Source organism: Molothrus aeneus, chromosome 13 (assembly GCF_037042795.1).
Source record: "Molothrus aeneus isolate 106 chromosome 13, BPBGC_Maene_1.0, whole genome shotgun sequence".
NCBI classification, from domain to species: Eukaryota; Metazoa; Chordata; class Aves; order Passeriformes; family Icteridae; genus Molothrus; species Molothrus aeneus.
In genome coordinates, this window is record NC_089658.1 from 13,052,413 (window position 1) to 13,073,868 (window position 21,456).

At 54.3% G+C, this 21,456-nt stretch overlaps 1 protein-coding gene across 3 annotated transcripts in view; it reads left to right on the plus strand.

Annotated features, from left to right (window-relative positions):
- The first annotated feature begins 3,141 nt into the window (after positions 1–3,141).
- The window catches only part of NTRK3 (neurotrophic receptor tyrosine kinase 3), a 203,869-nt gene continuing 185,554 nt past the window's right edge, over positions 3,142–21,456 (plus strand). For all 3 annotated transcript variants that reach the window (XM_066558506.1, XM_066558507.1, XM_066558508.1), the window contains exon 1: positions 3,142–3,470. In XM_066558506.1, the coding sequence (XP_066414603.1) occupies positions 3,223–3,470 (248 nt within the window). In that variant the 5' untranslated portion in view covers positions 3,142–3,222. The remainder of the gene's footprint in view (positions 3,471–21,456) is intronic.

Genomic DNA, 21,456 nt, shown 5'->3' on the forward strand with positions numbered 1-21,456 from the left:
GGTGGTGGCTCATCTTCCCTCTGTGGCAGGGACTTTGCTGTCACTCACCGATCCCCCTGGCAGCCAGCACCAGCAAGAAGGAACAACCCCTGAATTTCTTTCTCCTGCCTACCTTCCCCCTGCCCTTGGGCACCCAGCTGGGGGCTCTGCTCGTCCCATTCCCCTGCTTTGCCTGGCCACGTTTCCTCAGATTTATCTGTTGGTGACAGAGGAAGATGAGGCTTGGCACAAGCCCTTCTCATCTGCTGCTGAAGCAGGGCCTGCCTGACACCAGGTGGCAGAGTGGGGTGGGAAAGTCACGGGGTGGGTGGGCTCCTGTGTCCCCACACTCAGGACAGCCGACCTGAGACGCCCCCACAGCATTCTGTGGGTTAAACCTCGGCTTTGCAAGCAGAGGGCAACGCTGGTAACTAGACCTGAAAATCTCTCTGACTGTGTTTGTGCTTTGCTAGCAGTTGTACTCTGCTCCAGGCCGAGGGGTGACCCCGTGCCCTGGGGGACAGAGGGACAGGATGCTCATGTGTGCAGCCCTGGCCAAGCAGTGCCACCCTGGCACCTCCAGGGGACAGTGGCTTCCTGCAGGTCCCACTGCTGATCTGCCCACAAGAGAGCCTTGCAGGACTGCAGTGGGGCCCCAGGGTGGGTGTGTGTCCCTGAATGTGTCCCCACCTGTGACTTTACCCTGTGGTGACATGCCAGGGTATGCTGATGGCCTCGCACTGGTTTTATATGGGATGGGGTGATGGATGTGAAGTGCCACAAGGAGTCTGTGACCTCACACCAGCTGCAGTTTAAAGGAAGCCCTGGTGTCATCCTGGGCACTGGTTTTGGGGGCAGTGTGGCATCATTGGTGCTGCTGGGGGATGAGCCCACATGCTGAGTGGGCATTGTGGGGTGCCTGATGTCCCCCATGGGCAGGGGAATATGACATGGTACCCCAACAGTGCCCTCTGCAGTCTGGTCACAGGGCTGAGCCACAAGAATGGCATTTCTCTGATACGGTGGGGAAACTGAGGCAGGGAGTAGAAAACACACCTCAGTGTTTTCCTCTCTGGTGTTCTGGATGGGAGGTGCTTCTCATGGGAGTGGGAATCTACAAAATTCTCCGCTGTGCTCCTCTTTCTTGCAGTGCCAGGCACTCCAGTGACCTCTTCTGCTCCAGGTGTTTCACTTTGGTAATTCAGAAGAGGTGGGGCTCAGGGAGAAAACAGCCCTCCCACCTCACTATTTCTTCTCTAGCTCAATACACCTGCTTCCCCTGGGAGCCCTGGCAGGAGCAGCCCTGGTGAAATTCCTGGCACCCCAGAAGACCCTCTGGGAGCAGGACTGATGCCCTGGAATGAGCAGCTCCTTGCCCATCTCTGCCATTCCCGGGGCTCCTGGCACGGCTGGGCAGCAGTGGGTGAGGACTTGCCCAAGCAGGGGCCCTGCCCGTGTCCCACGGGCACAGGCTCCCTGCAGGGGGCCATGGGTGCACCAATCCCACTTGCAAATCCTCTCGGTGTGGTGGAGTTTTTCCCTCTTTCCCTCCAAATCCTGAAGCACCTTCCAGAACAGGATGGTTCTGGGTGCGTGTCGGAGTCTGAAGGTGTTGGCTCAGCCGGTGCTGTCTCTCCTCCTTGTGCAAAGCACTTTACTGCCAGAAGTAGACCCTTGAAATATGTGGAGTCCTACACCTGTAATTCCTCCCTTTGCCCGTGCTCCTGCCTGCAGCACCATCCCTTTACTGCTGTGTGTCTGTGCAGAGGAGCAGAGACATGAAACTATTGGGGAGAGGAGGAGAAAAAAAAAAAAAAAAGGCATGCAGAAAAGCGCTGTGGAAAAGCAGAGCAAATTAAGCAGAGCTCTGATCTGCTTGGGTTTGTGCTTGCCAAAAATGCACCATGCATCTTAATTCGCTCTGCTGTTCAGCTCGCACTCACTGCTCTCCTGATGCCATTTCGGCGCTCTGAGCTCAGCCTTTTCAACACTTCAGTCTTCCTCTTTCAGGATTTTTTTTTTTTTTTTTGCATGTCTGATTGCAGAATCTGCTGCAGGAGGGAAGGGGGAAGCCAGGGGAGGGAGGACGGGAGCCCCGACCGTGGGTGCTCCTGCCTGCGCTTCCCGGCAGCCGGCTTGGTCCCCGATGCATTTTTTAGGTGCTTGGGGGGGGGGGGGTTTGCATCTTTTCTAGAAAGTCCTTCCTGGATGCTCTTCAGTCGCTTTTTTCACACCCAGCCGTCTGATCTGCCTCTCTCGCTAGGATCCTCCAAAGAAGAAAAAAAAACCATTTAAATTGCTGTAATCCACACTGGCTTTTATTCTCTTCCAGTTCAGTTTAATCTCTCTCTCCTCTCCACCCTTATGTCCGGGTTGGGGGAGGAGGGGGGGAAACCCACCCAACAACCCAGCGAAAGGCAGCATCGTCCTCCAAAAGAGCTTGAGAAAGCAGGAGCCGAGCCAAAGCCCCTCTGCTCTCCCCCACCACAAATTTAACCCCAGCTTCAACTTTTCCTCCGCTCCCGGGGCTGAGCTGGGCTCCAGCAGTGGGGTTTTTCCCCTCTCTACCCCCCTCCTCCTCCTACACTGATTTTTAGCGGAGAGGGAGGGGGGTGGGGAATCCTTTTTATTGCGGAGCCCGGTTCTCTTTGCAAGCCTTCCTCCTCCTCTTCCTCCTCCCCTGCTTTTTGTGCCCGCCGCAGCAGGGCTGGCCAGGCCGGGGGAGGGAGGGAAGAGATGGGAAGGGGAGATCGCCCCCTCCTCTCCTCTCCCTCTGTCTGTTTTTTTTGCAGGTGTGTCAATTTTAATTCTGCCCAGTAGGTGGGACTTGGTGACTTTCGCACCGTTTTTGTTATTTATTTATTTCCCCGGCTGCTTCTCTCTCTCCCTCCCTTCCTCCCCTCCCATCCCTCCCTCCCCAGCCTCCCGTTGCGATCCTCCGGAGCGGCTGCGGGAGCGGCGGGCGGCCGGGCCGGCATGCATCCATCCCCGCCCGCGGCCGCGGCCGCTGCCCTAGCGGGAATTACAGCCTCTCCCAGCCAGCTGCCAGCATGATTTCATCTGCTGGAGGATTTTTGCAGCTGATCGCTTGAGGTTTTGTTGTTGTTGTTTTTTTTTTTGTTTGTTTTTTTTTTTTTTTCTTTTTCCTCCCTCTGTCTTTGTTTCCTTCCCCCTTTCCCCCCCTTCCCCTCCCTCCATCCCCCCTTTCCTCCTCCTCCTCTTTTTTAGAAGCAGCAATCGGAGATGGATGTCTCTCTTTGCCCTACCAAGTGCACTTTCTGGAGGGTTTTTTTGCTCTGGAGCATTTGGGGAGACTATCTGCTTTCGGTGCTGGCTTGCCCTGCTAATTGTCTTTGCAGCAAGACAGACATCAATTGCAAGAAGCCGGATGATGGGAACCTCTTCCCTCTCTTGGAAGGCCAGGATTCAGGTAGCAGCAATGGCAACACGAGCATCAATATCACGGACATCTCAAGGAACATCACTTCCATGTAAGTGGGGGTCCCCCAGGGCTCCCCCTCCCCGGCAGGGTGCGGGCTGCGCTGCCCGTGCGGGGCTCAGGTGCCCCCGGCATCGCTGCACTGCCTGGGCTCAGCCCGGCTCCCCGGGCACAGGATGCAGAGCTGGCTTTTCCCTTACCCCATCCCCCCTAAAAAAAACCCCACCATAAAAAGCCCAGCAACAGTTTGGCCAAGGCTTAAGAGGAATAAAGTAAATGGGATCTGATTCCTTAGCAGGAGAGAGAGCAGCAGGCAAAAGATGCTAAAGCTGCTGCTTCCTTTAACTGTTTGCTTCTGCAAGGGGAACGGGGACGCCACAGCCACACACCGCCACATATTCACCCAAATTGGGCGAGAAAAGCAAGTTCTGAACTGCTTTTTCTTTCTTGAGACTTTGCATCCAGTTAAAATGTCATTATTTTTTACATCCCCACATCAGAAAATGCTCCCTTCCCTGCCCTGGCTGAGTGTATCAGGGGATCTGCGGTTTTGCATTTTTAAGAGGAGAAAAAAAAAATAAAAATAGGACAGTGAGATGTTCCTTAAGTAGCTTATTTAATTCACATTGTTGTAATTTTGTAACTCGTCGTGGTGCCGCGATAGGATTTGTGTGTTTTAGGTTCGGGGTGGTGGCGGCGGTGGGGAGAAGCATCGGAGCAGTGAGATATTTTTAGTTGAGCACTTTGCGTTTGTTTGCATGCTTGTTTATCTGGAAAATCAAGTTGAAGTTGCATTATCCTTGTTTGGAGAGGCAGTTAGCAAAGCCCATGTTAATCTCATCAGTGTGGAGTCAAGAAAGGAATATATTTCCCTCTTCTGAATCCATCATGCTCTTGGTGTGTGTGTGAAAAAAAAAAATTCCTCATTGCTTCCAATCTTTGCTCTTTATTTTCCAGTACATTTTTGGGTGAGATGAACTCTGAGCCATTTCATTATTCTAATGCTAATTGAAATGTGAGCATTTAGGGAAATGTAGCCCCCAGAGCAAGTTGCCAGTGGGAGTTGAGCAGAGAAGAGGTGGAATCCTTTATTCTGGCAGTGAAATGCAGCAAGGTTTGAAATGAGTAATGGAGGGTTATTTATTTAATTTTTTTCACCTCGATGGTGTGGTTGCATGGAGGGAGAGGGCTTTGGGTCTCTTCCTGAGCCTGTTTTATTTGGTCACAGTGCAATTGCAGCAGAGCCATGGAGTAATTGCAGTGCCTCTCTCACAGCTCTGCTCATCACCTTTGCTGGGTAAAGATGACGGGAGCTGCTTTCCCTGTTTGCTTACGGGTCCATGCGATGCCCAGGCAGGTTTTCAGCAGGTCACTGACCCTGAATCCACAGCCCTGTCTCCCCCCTTCCCAGCAAACCTCCATAAGAACAGCAGGAATGGGGAAAGTAGATGGGGGGGAGCTAATGTAACCCTCCCCTTCCAACTGCCCCATATTTATCCTGCGTCGTGGTGCTGGAGTGTTTTCCCTGTGATGCTGGAGGGATGAGGGTGATGCTGGGGAAGTCAGAGAAACTCGTGTTTTTCCCCTGTGCTCGCTGTTTGTTGTGGTTTAGTTTTAACCCTTTGGGGGCCGGGGAGTAGCAGGAAAGGCAGGGAAGGGTTTGGAAGCCACCAGCGTGAGCGACTGTGCGTTGTCAGATGCACAGACATCTGAACTGCTGGGAGAGGTAGTATTACACGAGCGCTTCGTGCCCAGAAAATGTCTTTGCTGCTTTGAAAATGAAAAATGCTGATAAGCAGTCTGTAAAAAGGAGTGGGGGAAAAAAAAATGGACAGCTCCAGAAACAGATATTGGGTATTTTTTTTGGAAAGGAGCTTCTCCTAAGTTGGGGAAGGAGAAGAAGGTGCCAGCTTTTGCTGGAATTCATATGCTTCTCTGCTTCACAGTGAGCAAAGCACATTCCTCCACCCCCTGCATCTCTGCTGGACCCGTGCCTCCCTTTTTGGGCTTGGGAGGGCTGAGGCACAGGGCTGGGGTGAACCCCAAAATGCTCTCAGGGGCTGAGACTGTGCACAAATGAAAACTTTCCACAAGGGTCTGTGCTTACTGGGGAGGCAGTGGTGGTTTATAGGGGATACTTATGGGAGCAGAGGGTTGATTTCTGTGGCAGGGATGGTTCCCAGCAAAGGGGTCACTGCTGGGAGCCAGACTTGAACCATGTTCATGCTCCTGTGTGGAAGGCATCAGGTCCTGCACCCTTTCAGGCTGATGTCAGGCCTCTCCTTGCCAGCCCTGACATCATCATGGATGTTGGGGTGAGGGTGCCTAGAAGCCCAGCCTGGTCATGGCTGAATCACTGCTGGCATGTGAGTCTGATTCAGCTGGGCAAGGAGCAGTGTTTTCCCCCTGCTTGCCATGCTCACAGGGGACTTGGCCTCTTTAGGCAGCTTGTGGGTAGCCAGGGGGCAAAAGCACCTTCTCCCCCTGGGCTGGGGGTGAGCAGGGGAGGCTCAGTCCTGTCCCAGTGGCTGAGGGATGCAGTGCCCCAGCTGGAACCTCCCCACAGGCCCAGGGAAGGTGGTGGTCCCTGCTCCATCTTGTAGCTGGTGAAAAAGCAAATGGAGTGTGGGGTGGTGAAACAACCCTGCGACCAGGCAGAGCCTTATTCACATCCAAAAGGGAGCTCAGCTTCCAAATCAGGGCTTGAATGTTGCTGATGAGAGACAGCCAGAGCCCACTCAGAGAGCTGGTTAAAAAACCAACATAGCCATCTTGGAGGGCTTGTCCATGTTGCCCCCTCGAGGGAGGGCAAGACCCTTCCATGCCAGCCCACCCCAACCCAGCACTGGGTGGAGCCATCAGGAGCTTTGGGTTTTTATCACTTTCCAGGGGCTGATGAGACCCTGTGAGGTGAGGACAACAGAAGAGGAACAGGGGACAGCCAGGCTGTAGTGCTGCCCAAGGAGGATGGTGGGGCAGGCGGGTACCTCAGTGTGATACCCCACCATCTGTTGCATCCTTCAAAGGAATGGCTTTTGCTTTAATTGGTGGTGCTTCTGGCTTCCCACACATCTTCCTTTCAGTAAAAGTCAGGGCTGGGTGGCTCCTGCCCTGGCTGGGCTGAAGGGGACAGTAACACACAACCTTGCAAATCCAGGTGGTGCCAGGTCAGTGGTGAGGCAGGGGAAAGGCAGGAGGCTCCTGCTCTGAGGAGGAGGTTGGGTTGGCTGATGTCTCTCTGCCCTTTCCCAGCATGCCCAGAAACTTACCTGATTTTGGGTTGCATCCCTGGAGATGAGACCCTGCAGACAGATCCCTGTGAGAGCTGCCAGCAGCCCTGTCTAGCCAGAGAGCCAGCTTGGACCTGGCTGAGTTTGGAGTCATGCTCTGTTCTTCCCCCTCCCAGTTTCAGGAGAGGTCACCACAGGGTCGGGGCACATCTATGCCATCGCCTTTCCTGTACAACTGGGTGGCCTTTGCTGTGTCCCCAGCCAGGCGTGACTTACAGAGACGCTCACCCCTGTGACATGAGGCTTTACTCATTGCAAGCCCAGATGCAGAACTTTGATCCTGGAGTTGCTGTGGCACAGAACCCCTTGGGCCCCTGCGTGCGTGTTTGTCACAGCGGGTCCCCAGCCCTGGCACTGTGGGGGGCTGGCAGGAGGGTCCCCAGCCCTGGCACTGTGGGGGGCTGGCAGGAGGGTCCCCAGCCCTGGCACACATGAGGCTGGCCGGGTGTTGGGGTGCAGGGTGGCCGGGCTGGGGGTTCATCACCCCGCTGGCAGCGTGGGCAGTGCCTGCGTGCGCCGGCAGCGTGCGTGGGGAAGGACAGACGGAGGAGTTTGCCATCTGGGCCTCCCTACTCCTCAGCTGTTGCTATGGCACTGCGGAGATGCTGCTAGGCAGGCGGTGGTGGCCTGCGTGTGTCACCCCTGGGCTCCCTGGAGGTAGGGAGATGTCCCTTGTATATGAAGCCTCGCTCTTTAGCCAGCTTTGCCAGGGCAGAATGGGGGCTCTTATGGTAAAACACACTCAATAGGTGGATAGTCAGGGTGTATCTGTACAGCTCCTAGCTGCTTTCAACAAGGTGAGATGAATTCAGAGCAACCCAAGAGGAGGTTGGGTTGTTCCTCTATAGAGCAGGATTTTTGGGTCTTACTGGCAGGGCCAAGAGGAAACATCTTGCTCTCCTCCATAGGCTAGAAGAGCATTTTCATTCTTTCCCTTTGGGCTGTCCCAGCAGCTCCGTGCCAGGGGCTGGCCGGGGGTGGCAGCGCCACGTCAGCGCCGGGAGCTGCGGGGGGAGCGGCAGCGCAGCCCCCACTCACTGCGCGGGAGCTGGCAGCATGTGGAGAGGGGGAAGAGAGAGAGAGGGGGTGCTCAGAGCAGCAGCACCCCTTCCCTGCTGCTGCACGGAGAGCTCGGGCATGGGAAAGCTCCTCAGTGCCCGTGGCTGGGAAGGAAGCAAGAAAGAAAGGGCAGGCGTCTTCCTGGAAGGGCTGGAAGGAGCAGAACTTGCTTTGGTGACCCAAACAGCCATGAGAAAGGCTCCTGTGGTGCTCAAATTATTGACTGCTCTGCTTCAGACAGCAGGCACAAACTTTTCTCCTCTCTGTGAATCAGCCACGTTGTGCCCAGTGTGCCTCGTGTACTACTACTCTCCAGAGATGAAGGGCTCTGCATTCCCAAAGCCTTCCATCTCCTGGTCCCAGAGGCTTTGGCTGCTCCAGAGACGATCAAAAAGATCCATAATTAAATCCACCTTGGATTTGCAGGGCTCTTGCTCATGCAGAGCATCTATCCTGAAGGATGTCAGGATGGGGGAGGCGGGCACAGCACCAAGCTTTGGGGACAGAAAAGGGTGCAGAGGTATTTGAGACAAAGAGTTGGGCTGAGATATACGGTTTTGATGCTCTAGAGGTGAGTTAAGCCAGGAGCACTGATCTGTGTCCTCCCCCTTTCCTGTGGCTGGCTGTTGGCTCCTTGCCCTGCTCTTCCTGTCGATCTGTCTGCTGACCAGTCCTGGAGAGAGGCACTTTCCGGGCACAGGTGATGTCAGGTATTTCTTCAGGAAGGAGACAATTTTGGTGCCTGATAGCACTTCCCAGACTTTTTCTGAGCAAAACCTGGGGCCTGAGCTGCTGGCCTGACAGGAGGAGGTGGTGGCCAGATGGTTTAAGGGTGCATGGGATGTGTCCCAAGTCCTCATGTCCTGCAGGTTTTGGGGAGGTCTGAATTGGTTCTGACTGATGGCTTGTCTCCTTACATTAGAGAGGTGAGACAGAGGTGTTTCAGGTCTAGGACAGATGTTTAATGGGAGGAAGAAGAGACTGAGGAAGGACCTGCCTTGCTGTCCGTGGAGGCTTTTGTAGAGCTCAGTCAGGGAAAGCTCTCTGGGTCTGCTTTGTGTTATTAGCTCACCCCTGGGAAGCAAAGCATCTTCATGTGCTCGAGGTCTCCCACAGCCCTGTGACCAGCCATGCACCCAGCCATGCTGGGCCCTGCCAGTCAGCCTCCCAAAGAGTCCCTGAGATGTCCCATGGGATCACCTTTGGGGAGCCCTGCAGGTAGAGATTGTGCCTGGTGCTGCTTCCCAGTGCCACCCTGGCACACCGGCTTGTCCTGCTTGGTGAAGAGCCCCTGCTTGGTGTTGTTCTGGAGTTTATGGCTGGGTTTGGTGGATCCCATGTAGGGGGCTGCTGACAAGTGGGAAATAAACCAAGTCCTTAGCCTGCCAGGCTTCCAACGTGAGTGTTACTGTTACTAGTGCTTGTAACTCGGAGTGTTACTGCCAGGCACTGTGGAATAGCAGGAGTTTGGTGTTTCCTGCACATGGGGTTTCGACAGGTGCTGTAGGTGCTTTCTAAGCAGGTGTTTGACAGCAGCCTGTGGGCTCTGCTCTCCCCAAATCCTCTTGCTCTCCCCTCTGCACAGCAAAGCCGTTGTCGAGGAGGTGCTGTGGGCGAGTTCCTCACTCAGAAGCTGCCCTTTGTGGTTGGATATCACAGCACTTTGTGCCCACATGAGATGAGGACCAGCAGCTTGCTCACCTCACGTGGTTCTCCAGGTTCCCGAGAGCCGTGCAAGCAGCACCAGCACCACAGCTGTCCCCGTTCTCCCCCAGGGCTCCGCACCGAGGTTGTTGGTGCAGGAGCGGTGACAAGCGAGCATCCCCGTGGGTGTCCCACAGCGCCCGGCCGAGCCTTCCCCCCGTGAGCCCCGCTGGGCTGCCGGAGCCCGGCTCATCCCGGCTCCTCCGCTCCGCTATTGCCGTCTGAAGGCGGCTGTGCCGCTAGAGGGCAAGCGGCAGCGGCAGACAGCCCGGCTCCGGGATGCGGGATGCGCGGCACAGCCCGGCTCCGGGATGCGCGGGCTCCGGGATGCGGGATGCGCGGGCACGGCCGGCCCCGAGCCGCAGCGGGAGCGCCGGGGAATACGGGGGCTCGGGGTCACCCCCTGCTCGCTGTCACCCCCTGCTCGGGGTCACTGCCTGCTCGCTGGCACGCTGGAAAGCCTTTGCTCTGGGTGCCCATGCTGCTGGACCCCTCTTGGGTCCAGCATCCCCATTCCTGTGTGGGCACCCGCTGGTGTTGGATGGTCCCCCAGGGGCTGAGTGGGTCGCTGGGTCGTGGCTTTCTTCTCTGTGCACTGGTCAGTGCATCCTCACCTTCCCACAGCTCTTCCAGCAGTGCTGCAGGATACAGCCCCAGGCTGTCTGTGGATTGAGGAGATTTGCAGCTTTTTGGATGGTATTGGCCCAGCCAATTTGAATGTTTTTGGCCCAGCCAAAGCAGTTGCAGTGAGAAGGTGCTGCTGGACAAGCAGTGCCTGCTCGGGGTCATGATGTGCCCTCTGTGACCAACTTCTGGCTGTGATCCTGCCAGGAAGCCTCTGATGGGTCTGTCCTTGTTCCTGGTGGGGAAGCTGAGGCATGGAGCAGTGGTGGAGCTGGCCTGCAAGGAGCAGAGTGAGGATGGAGATCCTGTAGCTCAGCATTGGCCAGGGTTAGGAAGAGGCCAAGCATGGAGGGGGGGATAAACAAGGCTGTTCTGTTGGTCCTGTTGTGTTTAGCAGACATGAGAGAGGTCCATGGAGAAATCTGGAGGCAGAGACAAGAGGGCACAGGCTGAGAGCTGTCTCTGAGGGCCTCCAGAGTGGGTAAAATGTTCTTTGCTCCTTTGATTAAACCTCTGCTGCACAGGCTGGATGGAGGTCAGAGAGCTGAAGAGATCACATGTCCTTCTCCAAGGGAGGAAGGCTGAGAAGAGCCTGGTGTGAGACAGAGCAAGGGTGAGTGAGGGCAGGAATTTGGCCTTGACCCTGTAGCATCCTCCATGTGCAGCTCCTGGGATTATCTCGTTTCCCCTGGCAGCTGGGCCAAAGAGGGGCTGGTTATTTCCCTGCTGGCTACTGCCAAGGGCTGCCAGCGTGGTGGAAGGGCTGTGACACCCTGTGGTCCTGCAATGCAACAGCAAATGGGCCCCCAGCATCATGGTAGAAGCAACATTTGGGTGGGTGTGTGTTGGGGAGTGGGTGATGGATCATGGGTTAGGGCCATGATACTGCTCAGGGCCTGGCCTTTGCTTCAGTTGAACAAAGGGGGATTAAAATCTCCCTGGAGTCCCCTTGGAACACTGCACTGGAAGCAGTGCCCAGCTCACAGGGCAGCTCCACCAACCCTGCTGTGCTGTGTCCTTGGGTATCCCTATCCCCATGTACCACCTGGTTTCCAGACCCCAAGGAACTGGGGTGCTTTCCCTGTTCCCCTCTGTGTGAGAGCTGGCTTGCCTGGGAGGGTGGCACCAGGAAAAGATGTGCTGCATTTTTTGGCTTGTTTTCATGTGCTGTAGCAGCTGAGGAGCTGAAGGAGAAGCCAGAGCCATGTGTACAGCCAGCTTTCCTCCAGCTGCCCCCCAGTGTTTTGGTATGGTGGACAATGGAGCCTGGTAGTGACTGTGCCCTTCCTGTACCTGCATGTGACATCACCCCCAGCTTCGGTCTGCATAAATAAAAACTGCCTTTTTAATTAAAAACAAAATTCCCAGCAGTGGAGCAGAGAGGTCAGGAAGGATTCCCAAGGGAGTTTGACAGCACATGCACAATCTTATTCCTGACTCCAGTGCTTGTTGAAGTGACAGCTAAATGGTCCTGGCATCCCAGGGAAGGATGCAGGGAGAGGCTGAGCCCAAGTGCTGCCCCTCATGCAGCCTCTTGCCTGCAGCTCCATGCTGGGGAGGGGACAGGGCACTGGTGCCTTTGCTGGCAGCTCTGCACTGTCCCTGGGGGACTTAAAAGTGGGTAGGAGCAGATGTGAGCATGGTGAACTCCCCATCCTTCTGGGTTCTGCAAGGCTGTCCCTTAACTAGTTCTTACCAGGAGGTTCCCACTAGGAAATGTTAATGTGGAAATGCTCAAACAGATGCTGGGAATCCGAGTGCTGCTGAGGACCCTGCATGCTCAGGGTTTTGGCAGGATAAATTAGGAATATGAATGCTCAGCTGAGCTGCAGAAATGCCAGGCTCTAACTCCTGACCCTGCCAGGACATGAAGCCACATGGGGGAGATCTCGGGTGCCTGCAGCTGCTGACTTTCCTTCTGCTCCTGCAGCAGCCCTGGCCTCATCCCCCATCCCAGGCTCTCCATGGAAATGCTGTGCAGTGACCTGGGCTGGGAGCAATGAGTCCTGGCTCTCCAGTGATCCAGCTGTGCAAATGCTCCCTTGGGCTGCCTGCCCTCCTCCTGCCTGTTCCCAGCCCGGGCAGGCAAGGCCAGCTTGGGCATCCCTTGTGTCCCTCCCAGTGCAGCTGGGATTGCCTGTGGGGAGCTCTGTGGCTGGGAAAATCTCTCTTGTCCCCAAAGCTCTTTCCTCCAGGATGTGGATGGGTGTTCCTGGGGCAGTGAGGTGGATCCTGGCTTTGTCTCATGCCTTGCCTGTGCTCTCCCAGCCAAAATTTTCCCAGGAAAAGTAAAGTGAAGGCCCCCGAGCCATTTGCTGAGCAGCCTGTGGAGCAAGCAGAGTTCAGTGGGACACAGGGTCAAGGATGCTGTGTGCTTCCAGCTCCCCTGCCTGCTGAGAGCATCCCTTCTTCCTGGGGCTCTCTTTGTGCCTTTCAGAGAAGCTGAATCTTGCTCGGGGCTATTTCCTCTTTTGAGCCTCACATGAGCTCTGGACTTATTGGTGTCCAGGGGGACCGGGCAGAGTGGCACAGAGTGAATCAGCATCAGAGCAGCTCCCTTGGGAGGTGTTGTGACCCTCGTTTCAGGCTGGGGCAGGTGCTGAAGGGTGTCCTGGGAGCACCAAAGCAAAGCCTGAGCCCGAGGAGTGTGGGCAGGGCACCCAGTGCGGGGATGGGCAACAAGGAGCTGTGCAGGGCTGGCACTGTGGGGGTTAATGGCAAGGTGCAGGATACAGCTGGAGCGGATTTGGGAGAGGCAGAGCCTAATGAGGCTGAAGAGGTATCAGGTGGAAGAGCTGAGAGATGTGGGGGGCTGTGTGGGAGGGAGGCAGCGGTCTCTGCTCCTTGCAAGGTGCTGCGTGTTGGTTTGGAGAAGAGGAGCTGGAGCAGGGATGCTCTCAGGTAAGGAGCTGGGAGGGCTCCCTGTCCTGGCTCTGGGAGGGATGTGAGTGTCTGTGGCGGGTCCCTAGAGCAGCCCTGGCTGCTGGTGGGCTGTGGGGATGTGTCTTGGTGTCTGTGACCCCAGCACTTTGTGGGTTCATCCTCTGGCATTTGGCTCCCTGCTTGTAGCTGAGACCCCATCCCAGAGGTAAGGGGAGCTGCTGTGAGCACCCCTGCCTGGAAATCTTCCTCTCTGTGCCCTGCCCTGCCTGTGCTCCCCTCCAGGGCTTGATGTGTCTGATGCTCCCAGCCTGGTGCTGCCAGTAACCCTTCCTTCCAAGAGGGATGGTGGTGGGACCCTCAAGCTCTGCCCCAGGCAGAGTGCCCAGCACCCAGCAGGTTCTGGCCCCAAGGGAAGGATCCTTGCCTTTCAAAAGGCACAGGGAGCACAGATTTATTTATTTGGAGACTTAATTAGCATCTTTAAATATTAAATAGTAAACAAACTGCGTCTAGTGGGATCAACGTTTACAAGCAGGGATTTTTATTTTTTTTCCTGCTCTCTGGGACATGCACTTGTTTTTTAAGTGTTTGGGGAGGAGCAGCTGTGTGTGGGCTCTGGTTGATGGGTGAGGGATGGACCCACAGTGCTGCTGGTGAAGGAGGGGAGAAGACAGGGATGAAGGGGTGGGAGGGCTCAGGAAAAATGGGGCAGAGAAGCAGGGGTGTGTGCCTGGAGCATTGATGTTGGGGAATTGCTGAGCCAAGTGCTGGATTTTGGCATTTCCTGCAGGATGTGTCATTCCCTCCTGCCCAGGCACGTGGAAGGGGACAGGCAGGAGATGGAGGCTCCTGCCTCAGCACAGCTAATTGCAATCAAAAGGTGGTGGTCTCTGCAAGGGGAGGTGGTTTGCAGCTGATCTGCATCCTATTATCTCTGCAAATGGAGGCCTGCCTGGTAGCAGATTACACTGGGGGTTATTTATTGGCAAAGCACTGTACAGTTTTAATTTTTCCTTTTTGCTTATTCAGGCTTTAGCTCCAGAGGAAAATAGCCTGGGGTGGCTTTGAAATGGATTCTCTCTGCCCCATTAACTTATTCAGTGAGTTTAATGGGCCTTTTTTTCTCTGAGCCTTGAAGCCATCATTAAAAGGCAGAGATTTATAAAAGCAAAGATACTCCTGAGCTTTAGTCAAACTTTGGGGGAGCGGGAGGGGGGCACTGGTGTTGCTGCTGTCTGTGGTTCTGGTGAGGATGTGAGTTGGGTGCTGCTATTGTGCCTCTCTGGAAGTTTTACAAGGATAAGGGGAGCAGCTTGTTTGGGATGCTCCCCATGGGTCTCAGCTGAGGATCTGTGGGAGCCAAGCAGAACCCTCTGGTTCTGGGCTGAGATGACTCCTCACCTGCAAAGGATGGGACATTGTCTGGGCTCCTACACACTGGGACATTGCCTGGTGTGACCTGTCTGGGCTGCAAAGCTGTCCAGGCTGAGATAGAGGAACTTCTCTTGCTTTGTGTAGGCTGCTCACAACTTTATTTTCATCTCTTTTATGCCATGCCAGGGCAGTGCTGATATTTTAATGGGTGTCTGTGGTCAGTGCTTGGAGCTGTTCCCCTCCATCCCTCTCTCTGCCAGTGGCAAGAGTCTCATTGCACCCCCTAATTGCCCCCCTGTGCTGAGCAGCCCAGTGCTGCAAGAGGCTGGGCTTTGCAGTCCTGCAGGGATTGCACTTGTTCAGCACGTGGCCTCCCGTATCTGTTATAAAATAGGGGAGTGTCTGGAGAATGAGACTGAGATGAAATGTCTGAGTGATTTCCCTCTTTCTTTGGCTCTTTTAGGATCAACCTCACCACTTGTTTGGCCAGCCTCTTTTTGGGGAGTAAATGTAGGAGCATGCAAGGTGTGGGCTGGATGTCAGCTGGGGGCACCCTGCAGCTGGAATGGCTGAAGCTTTGGTCCCCAGGCCATGACGTGCTGCAAATGTCACTTCTGGAGGGGCAGCCTGTGTCCTGTACCACTGAGAGGAAGCAGTGGCAGGGAAGAGCTGGGGGCAGCAGGATGTGTGTCCTGGCTCATTCCGGGACACCAAGCTGAGCTGTTACCCCCTGGGCTGGCAGAGACCAACCATGGTGTGCTCCAAAGTGGTGGTGTCACAACATGGTGGAGTTGCTGTGCTGGGACAACTTTTCCTATAAATTTGTTTCCTTTTTTTTTTGCTTCCTGTGCAGTGTGAGCAGGCCAGGGGTAACCCCTGTGTCTCTGTGCCCAGTCTGGCACCAGCCAACTCAGGACAGCCAGAGTTGGGATATTTGTGGTACCTGGAGACCCAAACATGCTGCCACCCTTCACATTTTGTGCTGTGTGCTGAAGAGTGTGTCCCTCTGCTGCAATTCAGGAGTGGGATCCAGATCCTTTGGGACAGGGAAAGAACCTGCTAACCCAAAGTGATGTGCTCAGGGTCATGTGTGGCGCTGACCCCAACCCCTGGCTCCTGCTGGGTGCCAGAAGCAGCTGGGAAATGGCACTGGAGAGTGGGTGATGTGACTTGTTTGTGTCTGTGCTGGTGGCCCTGGGGCTGGCAGGACAGCAGACCATGGCCCTGCCTGCCTGGCAGCCCTGAGCCTTGGCAGGGGGAGAAACCAGGGAGGGACTGTGGGGCTTGCCAGGAGGAAGGAAGGGCCCCCAGCTCCAGGAGGAGATGTCTGAGGGTTTATTTGGATCCTCCCTGGAGGCAGTGACCACCAAGGCTGCCCTTGGAACGCTGCCCTGGGGTGGTGGTGGGACAAGGACAGACTGGAATGACCCAGAGGTTGTTGTGGCCAAGCAGAAAACAGCTGCAATGTGCAGCCATGCTGGGATAGGGATGATTCCCCCTGATGTGGCCTGTCTGTGACCTCCAGAAGAAGGGGGAGGCTCCTTGGAGATCCATCAGCTCCCACGTCCCTCCCCGGGTCACAGCGGTCAGGGGAAGGGGACGCTCATTTCCTAATAAAGCCCCATAAAATGCACTTCTCCCCTGCCCTGTAAATCCTTGCCTCCCCTGTGCTACCTGCTGTGTAAATTGCTGCTGACCCTGTAAATCACCCTCTGCTTTGCTCTGCCTCCCTTGAATCCAGCCCTTCCTTGTAAATCCTCTGTCCCCATGAGTTTTCCACTGCTGACCCCCTTGCTCTGCCTGTGCTGTAAATCGTGGGCCCTGCTGAGGCTGGGGGAGGGATGGGCTGATGGAGGGCAGCTGTCCCAGGATGGGTTAATCCCTCCCACCAGCTCCTTGCCAGTGGGAGCTGGTGGAGGACATTTTGCCTGGCTGCCTGTGGGGAAGGTCATCCTTGCTCTGCAAGCAGGGCTGGGCTGTCATCCTCAGCTGGGCTGCAGCCAGCTGGCTGTAAACTGCAGGGTGTTGGTATCCCAGCCCTCAGCAGGGCTCCTGGGATAGGAGACATTTCTGAGATGTAAAAATAGCTGGGGTAAAGAGAAAAATCTCCTTTTATCCCTTGAGTGCTTGGGGTCATGCCATAGCTTAGCTTCACCATGCCCCTGTGTAAGCTCCCTTCACTGAAGGAGCTGTGGGCAGCAGAGGTCCCTTGTGCAAGGGAGAATTGTCACCTGGGCTGCTGCTGGGTGCTGATGCTCTGCTTCTGAGCCTTGAGTTGCTGGGATGACCATGCTGTGTTTTTTTTTCCCCTCTGAAACAGCACACAGGTGTGATGGTGTTCACAGGGGTTCTTGGATAAGGGAAGAGACGGGGAACTGACTCTGTGTTTCAGAAGGCTTGATTTATTATTCTATGATAGATATTACATTAAAACTAAAAGAATAGAAGAAAAGGTTTCATCAGAAGGCTGGCTAAGAATAGAGTAGCTAAGAATGATAACAAAAGCTTCTGTCTCAGAGTCCAAGCCAGTTGACTGTGATTGGCCATTAATTAGAAACAACCACATGATACCAGTCACAGATGCACCTGTTGCATTCCACAGCAGCAGATAACCATTGGTTACATTTTGTTCCTGAGGCCTCTCAGCTTCTCAGGAGGAAAGATCCTAAGGAAAGGATTTTTCATAAAAGATGTCTGGGACACACAGGAGCTGAGGCAAAGGGTCTGACAGAGACCTGACCTGGTGGAGGTGTGGGAAGCCAAACACCAGCTCAGTGCCATGACCTGGGTGTGCTGGGAGGTGTCAGTGTCTGTGGGAAAGGCTCTCTGGAGATCATGGCTTGTCCCTGGTACAGGCTGGAAGCGCTGCTGCTTTGCTGGGGTGTGCCAAGGGTGTGCAGGCAGCTGGCACCCAGGCAGGTTTATTTGGTGTACAGACCACTGGGTCTTTCTAAACCCTGGTGAGCAGAAACCAGTGGCCCTCCAGCACAGCTCCTGAGGAGCAGGAGTGAGGGATACCCTGGAATGCAGGGGCAGCTCTGCCCTGCTCCCACAGAGGTCAGTGGAGCACAGTCACAACAGGGATGGGGTCACCCATGGGGTGTTTTGGGGTGGTGCTGTCTGCAAAGCTGCTGTGGGAACACAGGGCTTAGAGGGTTCTGCTTGGCTCACTGGGGAGGAAAACTCTTCAAGAGATCTGAGTGCCTTGTGATGTGGCTTTCTGAGTGCCTCAGTCCTCAAGGTATGAGTGGGAACGTGGGGTGCCAGCCTAGAGCAGGGGAGTGCAGCCTTTCCTGAGCCTTCCCTGCAAGTGCCAGGCCTGGAGGAGCTCCTCAGCTTCCTGAGAGGCTCAGGGTTTGGTTTACAGAAGTGCTGGCCCTGACCCAGCATGGACTGTGTGTGTTTCCCCTGGAAAGGCACCGACCTGTGTCACTTGAGGCTCAACTCTCCCTGATCACCCTGAGTGTGGCTGCCAGAAAATTTGCAAGAAAAACGTGGAGATGCTCAGGATGGCTGATTCAGGCATTAATATTAACTGTTGGTGATGCTCTGTGATGGACCTGGGCTTGACTCAGCTGGATGTTTCCTTATACCTTTCTCCTGCTGCCAAATATTTTTTTTATTAGTTTTTTCTCCCAGTATCTTGTGTCTGAGCTGTGTATTAACACTGGGCTTATGATGCTGCTGGGCTCTGCCTTTGGGAGGAGGATGGAGGAGATGATGTGTTTGGTGGGAGCACAGGGATGCTAAACAGCAGTGGGAAAGGCAGGGGGCAGCGGAGGAGAGCAGAGGCAGATTTTCAAAATCCATATAAATAGCAAAAATAAATTTCCAGCAAACGCTTCCAGTCCTGCAGTATTAAGAAAGTGAAGCACTAGAGGATAAGGAAAGCATGAGCAATAACAGCAGGGATTTAGAAAGAATAAATCTTGCCAGACAAACCTGATTGCTTTTTCTTTTTGATGGAATCACAAAATTAGTGGCTGAGCAGAACGTGGAAATCCTAATATATTTGGATTTAGCAAAGCATTTGATATAGTGTCTCACCAAATCTTACTCTCAAAATTAGTTCAGTTTGCCTTGGACACTGCCAAATGGACTGAGAACTGGCTTGGGGCCCTAAACTCACAGTGATGGGCTGTGTTTGGGGAGAGGGGGAGCTGTGGAAGCAGAGCTACAACCTGGCTATTCTCACTGAAAAAAAATCCAAAGCAAAACAACAGAAACCCCCAAAATAATAATAAAAAAAATCCAGGAATGTGGTCTGAGTTCGAGGCATCTTATTATGGGAATATTGACAAATTGGAGAGAGTTCAGAAGCAAACAGAGCGGGGGAAAAGAGGCATCAGAGGGGTCAGATTACCCGTGGAGGGAGGCTGAGAAATCCCAGGGCTGGAGGCATTTCAGGGAGGAGCAGGTGGGGGCCAGAGGGGCTGGGATGGACATTTGGGACCTGGCAGGGAGCAGGTGGGGGTCAGAGGGGCTGGGATGGACATCTGGGACCTGGCAGGGTCCCCGCACACAGAGACTCACTGAGCTCCCATTTCACAGCCCTTTCCAGATATTATGGGATAAGCTGGGGAATATTCACCATGACTGTCAGAAAGAACATCCCTGACCAGGGAGGCTGGGCACGTTTCCTCAGGGAAAATCTGGACTCTTGGAACGAGCACGAGGAGATGGCCCTGGGTGATTTGTGTCAGTAGATGGGGATTTTCTCCGGGATTGTGGGCTTGCATGGGAAGCTGAGAGTTGATTGTAGCTGCTTTGAGGTGCTGCCTCCTGAGATATTTATCTGCACCTCATAAGGCATTTATTTATCACTGGGGAAAAGTCTGGGAAACTGCTGGCAGCAGCAGGAATGCTGTGTGTCCCCCAGGGATGGCCAAGTCCCTTCATGTTTAAAGCTTCTGGAAAGGTGGTGACTCTCTGGTCACTTTGCAGAGGAAGGACAGGACAGCTTGATGTTGTTCACAGGACTTTGTGCGAGGAGTTGTCTGCAGAAACTGGGAAGGATGAGGTCTTCCAGGAGGTTCTGTCTGTCCAGCATGCCAAGCTCGAGGAGTCCTTCAGCACTCAGCTGGGGCCTGGGAGGGATGCTGAGGGTGTGGAGGTTCTTGGCATGGCTGCAAGGTTTCCACAAGGTGAGGAGACTCATGGCTGTCAGCAAAGGCTGGTTTGGATCATCTGGGTGCCACCAGGGCTATAGCCCCCACTGCCAGGGGGATGGCTTGGTAGAGCCAGGCTTTTCTGCTTGCCTTTTAAAGCAGATCAGTGCCTTTTGATGCAGCTGCAAAGAAACTTTTGGTATGGAAAATGTAGCTTGCTAGAGGGAATGTTGCTTTGCATAGGGAACAGCCACCCTTGTGGGGCAGGAATTAGCTGGGATGAACCAGAGCTGGGGAGAAAGCAGAGCTCCCATGAAGGGCTCCTAGAAGATGGGGTGGTCTTGTGTTGGTGTCCTGGTCTCCCTGTGAGAGCACAGGGGTTTTTCAGCCCTGCATGGTTCTCCAAGTGATCCCCTGCTTTGCATTTCTCCCTGCCCAGAGCTGAGCCTGCTGGGATAGGGCTGAACCAGGCAAAGTTTGGGAGGTATTTTTAGCTGTTCTAATTGTGGCAAATAAATGCCATTCTTACTTGTTGGGATTGAGCTATGGCTAAATCACAACTAGTTCTAATGATGATAATTACCGGATTTCAATATTTATAGAAACGGGTGCTTCCTTCGTATTGGCAGATGCTGCTGTGCTCTCACCTTCACAGATCGAAACTCTGGCTCATTATTGCTGCACCTATTTACTTACTTGCACATTTTTTAACCCACAGATGACAGCACGTGAGAGATCTGAAAAGATGTGGGCCCAGTGCAAGTAATCTTTGGGCAGAAGCTGTGGGATAAATAGGGAAGCACCTCCTGAGGGCCTCTGGGTTGGGTTCTTGTTTTTTGGTGACTCATGGGAGATGTTCTCAGGGCTGCAGGCTTGCCTGGTTCTGCCAGGATTTAGCCTCCAAGGATGGCTGTGCATGTTTTTGGCTGTGTTAGAGCTGGGGATGCTGCCTGGGGCTCCTGTGTGCACCAGGACCCAGACACGCTGTAACTGGGACAGAGCTGGAAGGTGAGGCTACACGCACAGCTCCAGTCCTGGGTGCTGGACTTGGAGGAGCCCATGGAAAAGGCTCTGGGAGGTTCCTGCCTGCAGCAGCAGCAGCTTCTGGATGTCTTGGTTTAGCACCATCACTCTTGACTCTGGTACTGCAGAAGGGTGGGCACCTTTAGGAGCATGTGGGAGCAGAGCTGTGCATTTGGGTGGCACACGGGCCATCCCCTAAGCCTGGGATGAAGGTGCAGATCTCCCTGGGCTGTGTCAAACCAGCCCTGCTGGGTGATTGCTGCCTGCAGATCCTCACTGGTATCCAGCCCCATACACCCATCAGGTCTGAGACTCCCTCCTTGAGCAAGGTGTAGAAAAGATTCACTTATTCAATTTGCTATCTCTCCAGTGCCACATAAGCTGTATTGATAAATTAATCTTATATTGTTGTGACTAAACAGCCCTGCAATTTTTTACACTGTGCAGTCTAATCTGTCTTGACAGCTGTATCATTAGTTTATATTTGTTGTAATCTTATTCACTGTGCTGGCTGTGGGGAGTTTTTATTTGAGGTGCTGTGCTGCTGTGCAGGCAATGGGCACAGCTCCCTGCTGGGCATCTCGGGCTGCTGTGGGGTGCAGCCACCTGGGTGCCCTCCCCAGGAGTCAGCCCCAAATTCTGCCCTAACAGCAGAATCCTCCTGGTGGCAGCATCCACAGGCCTGGCTGGGCCTCACCAAAGCGTTTGTGCTGCTGAGGTTTTGGTGGGGACCTCCAAGTTGGGGTAAAGACAGAGAAAATGTGGGTGTTGCAGGAACTGCATCTTAGGGCATCCTGAGAGTTCTGCTGTGCTATAAGAGATAAGTTGTTTGCTTGGTCTGTGGTTTAGTTCTCCATGATACAGGTTGGTCCCTGTTCTGCTGCTGGGGTTAGCTCTGGGTCACAGGGGATAAAGGGACTGTGAAGTCTGTCACCCAGGGCTTTGGAGGTGTGGCAGAGGGGATGGTGGTAGG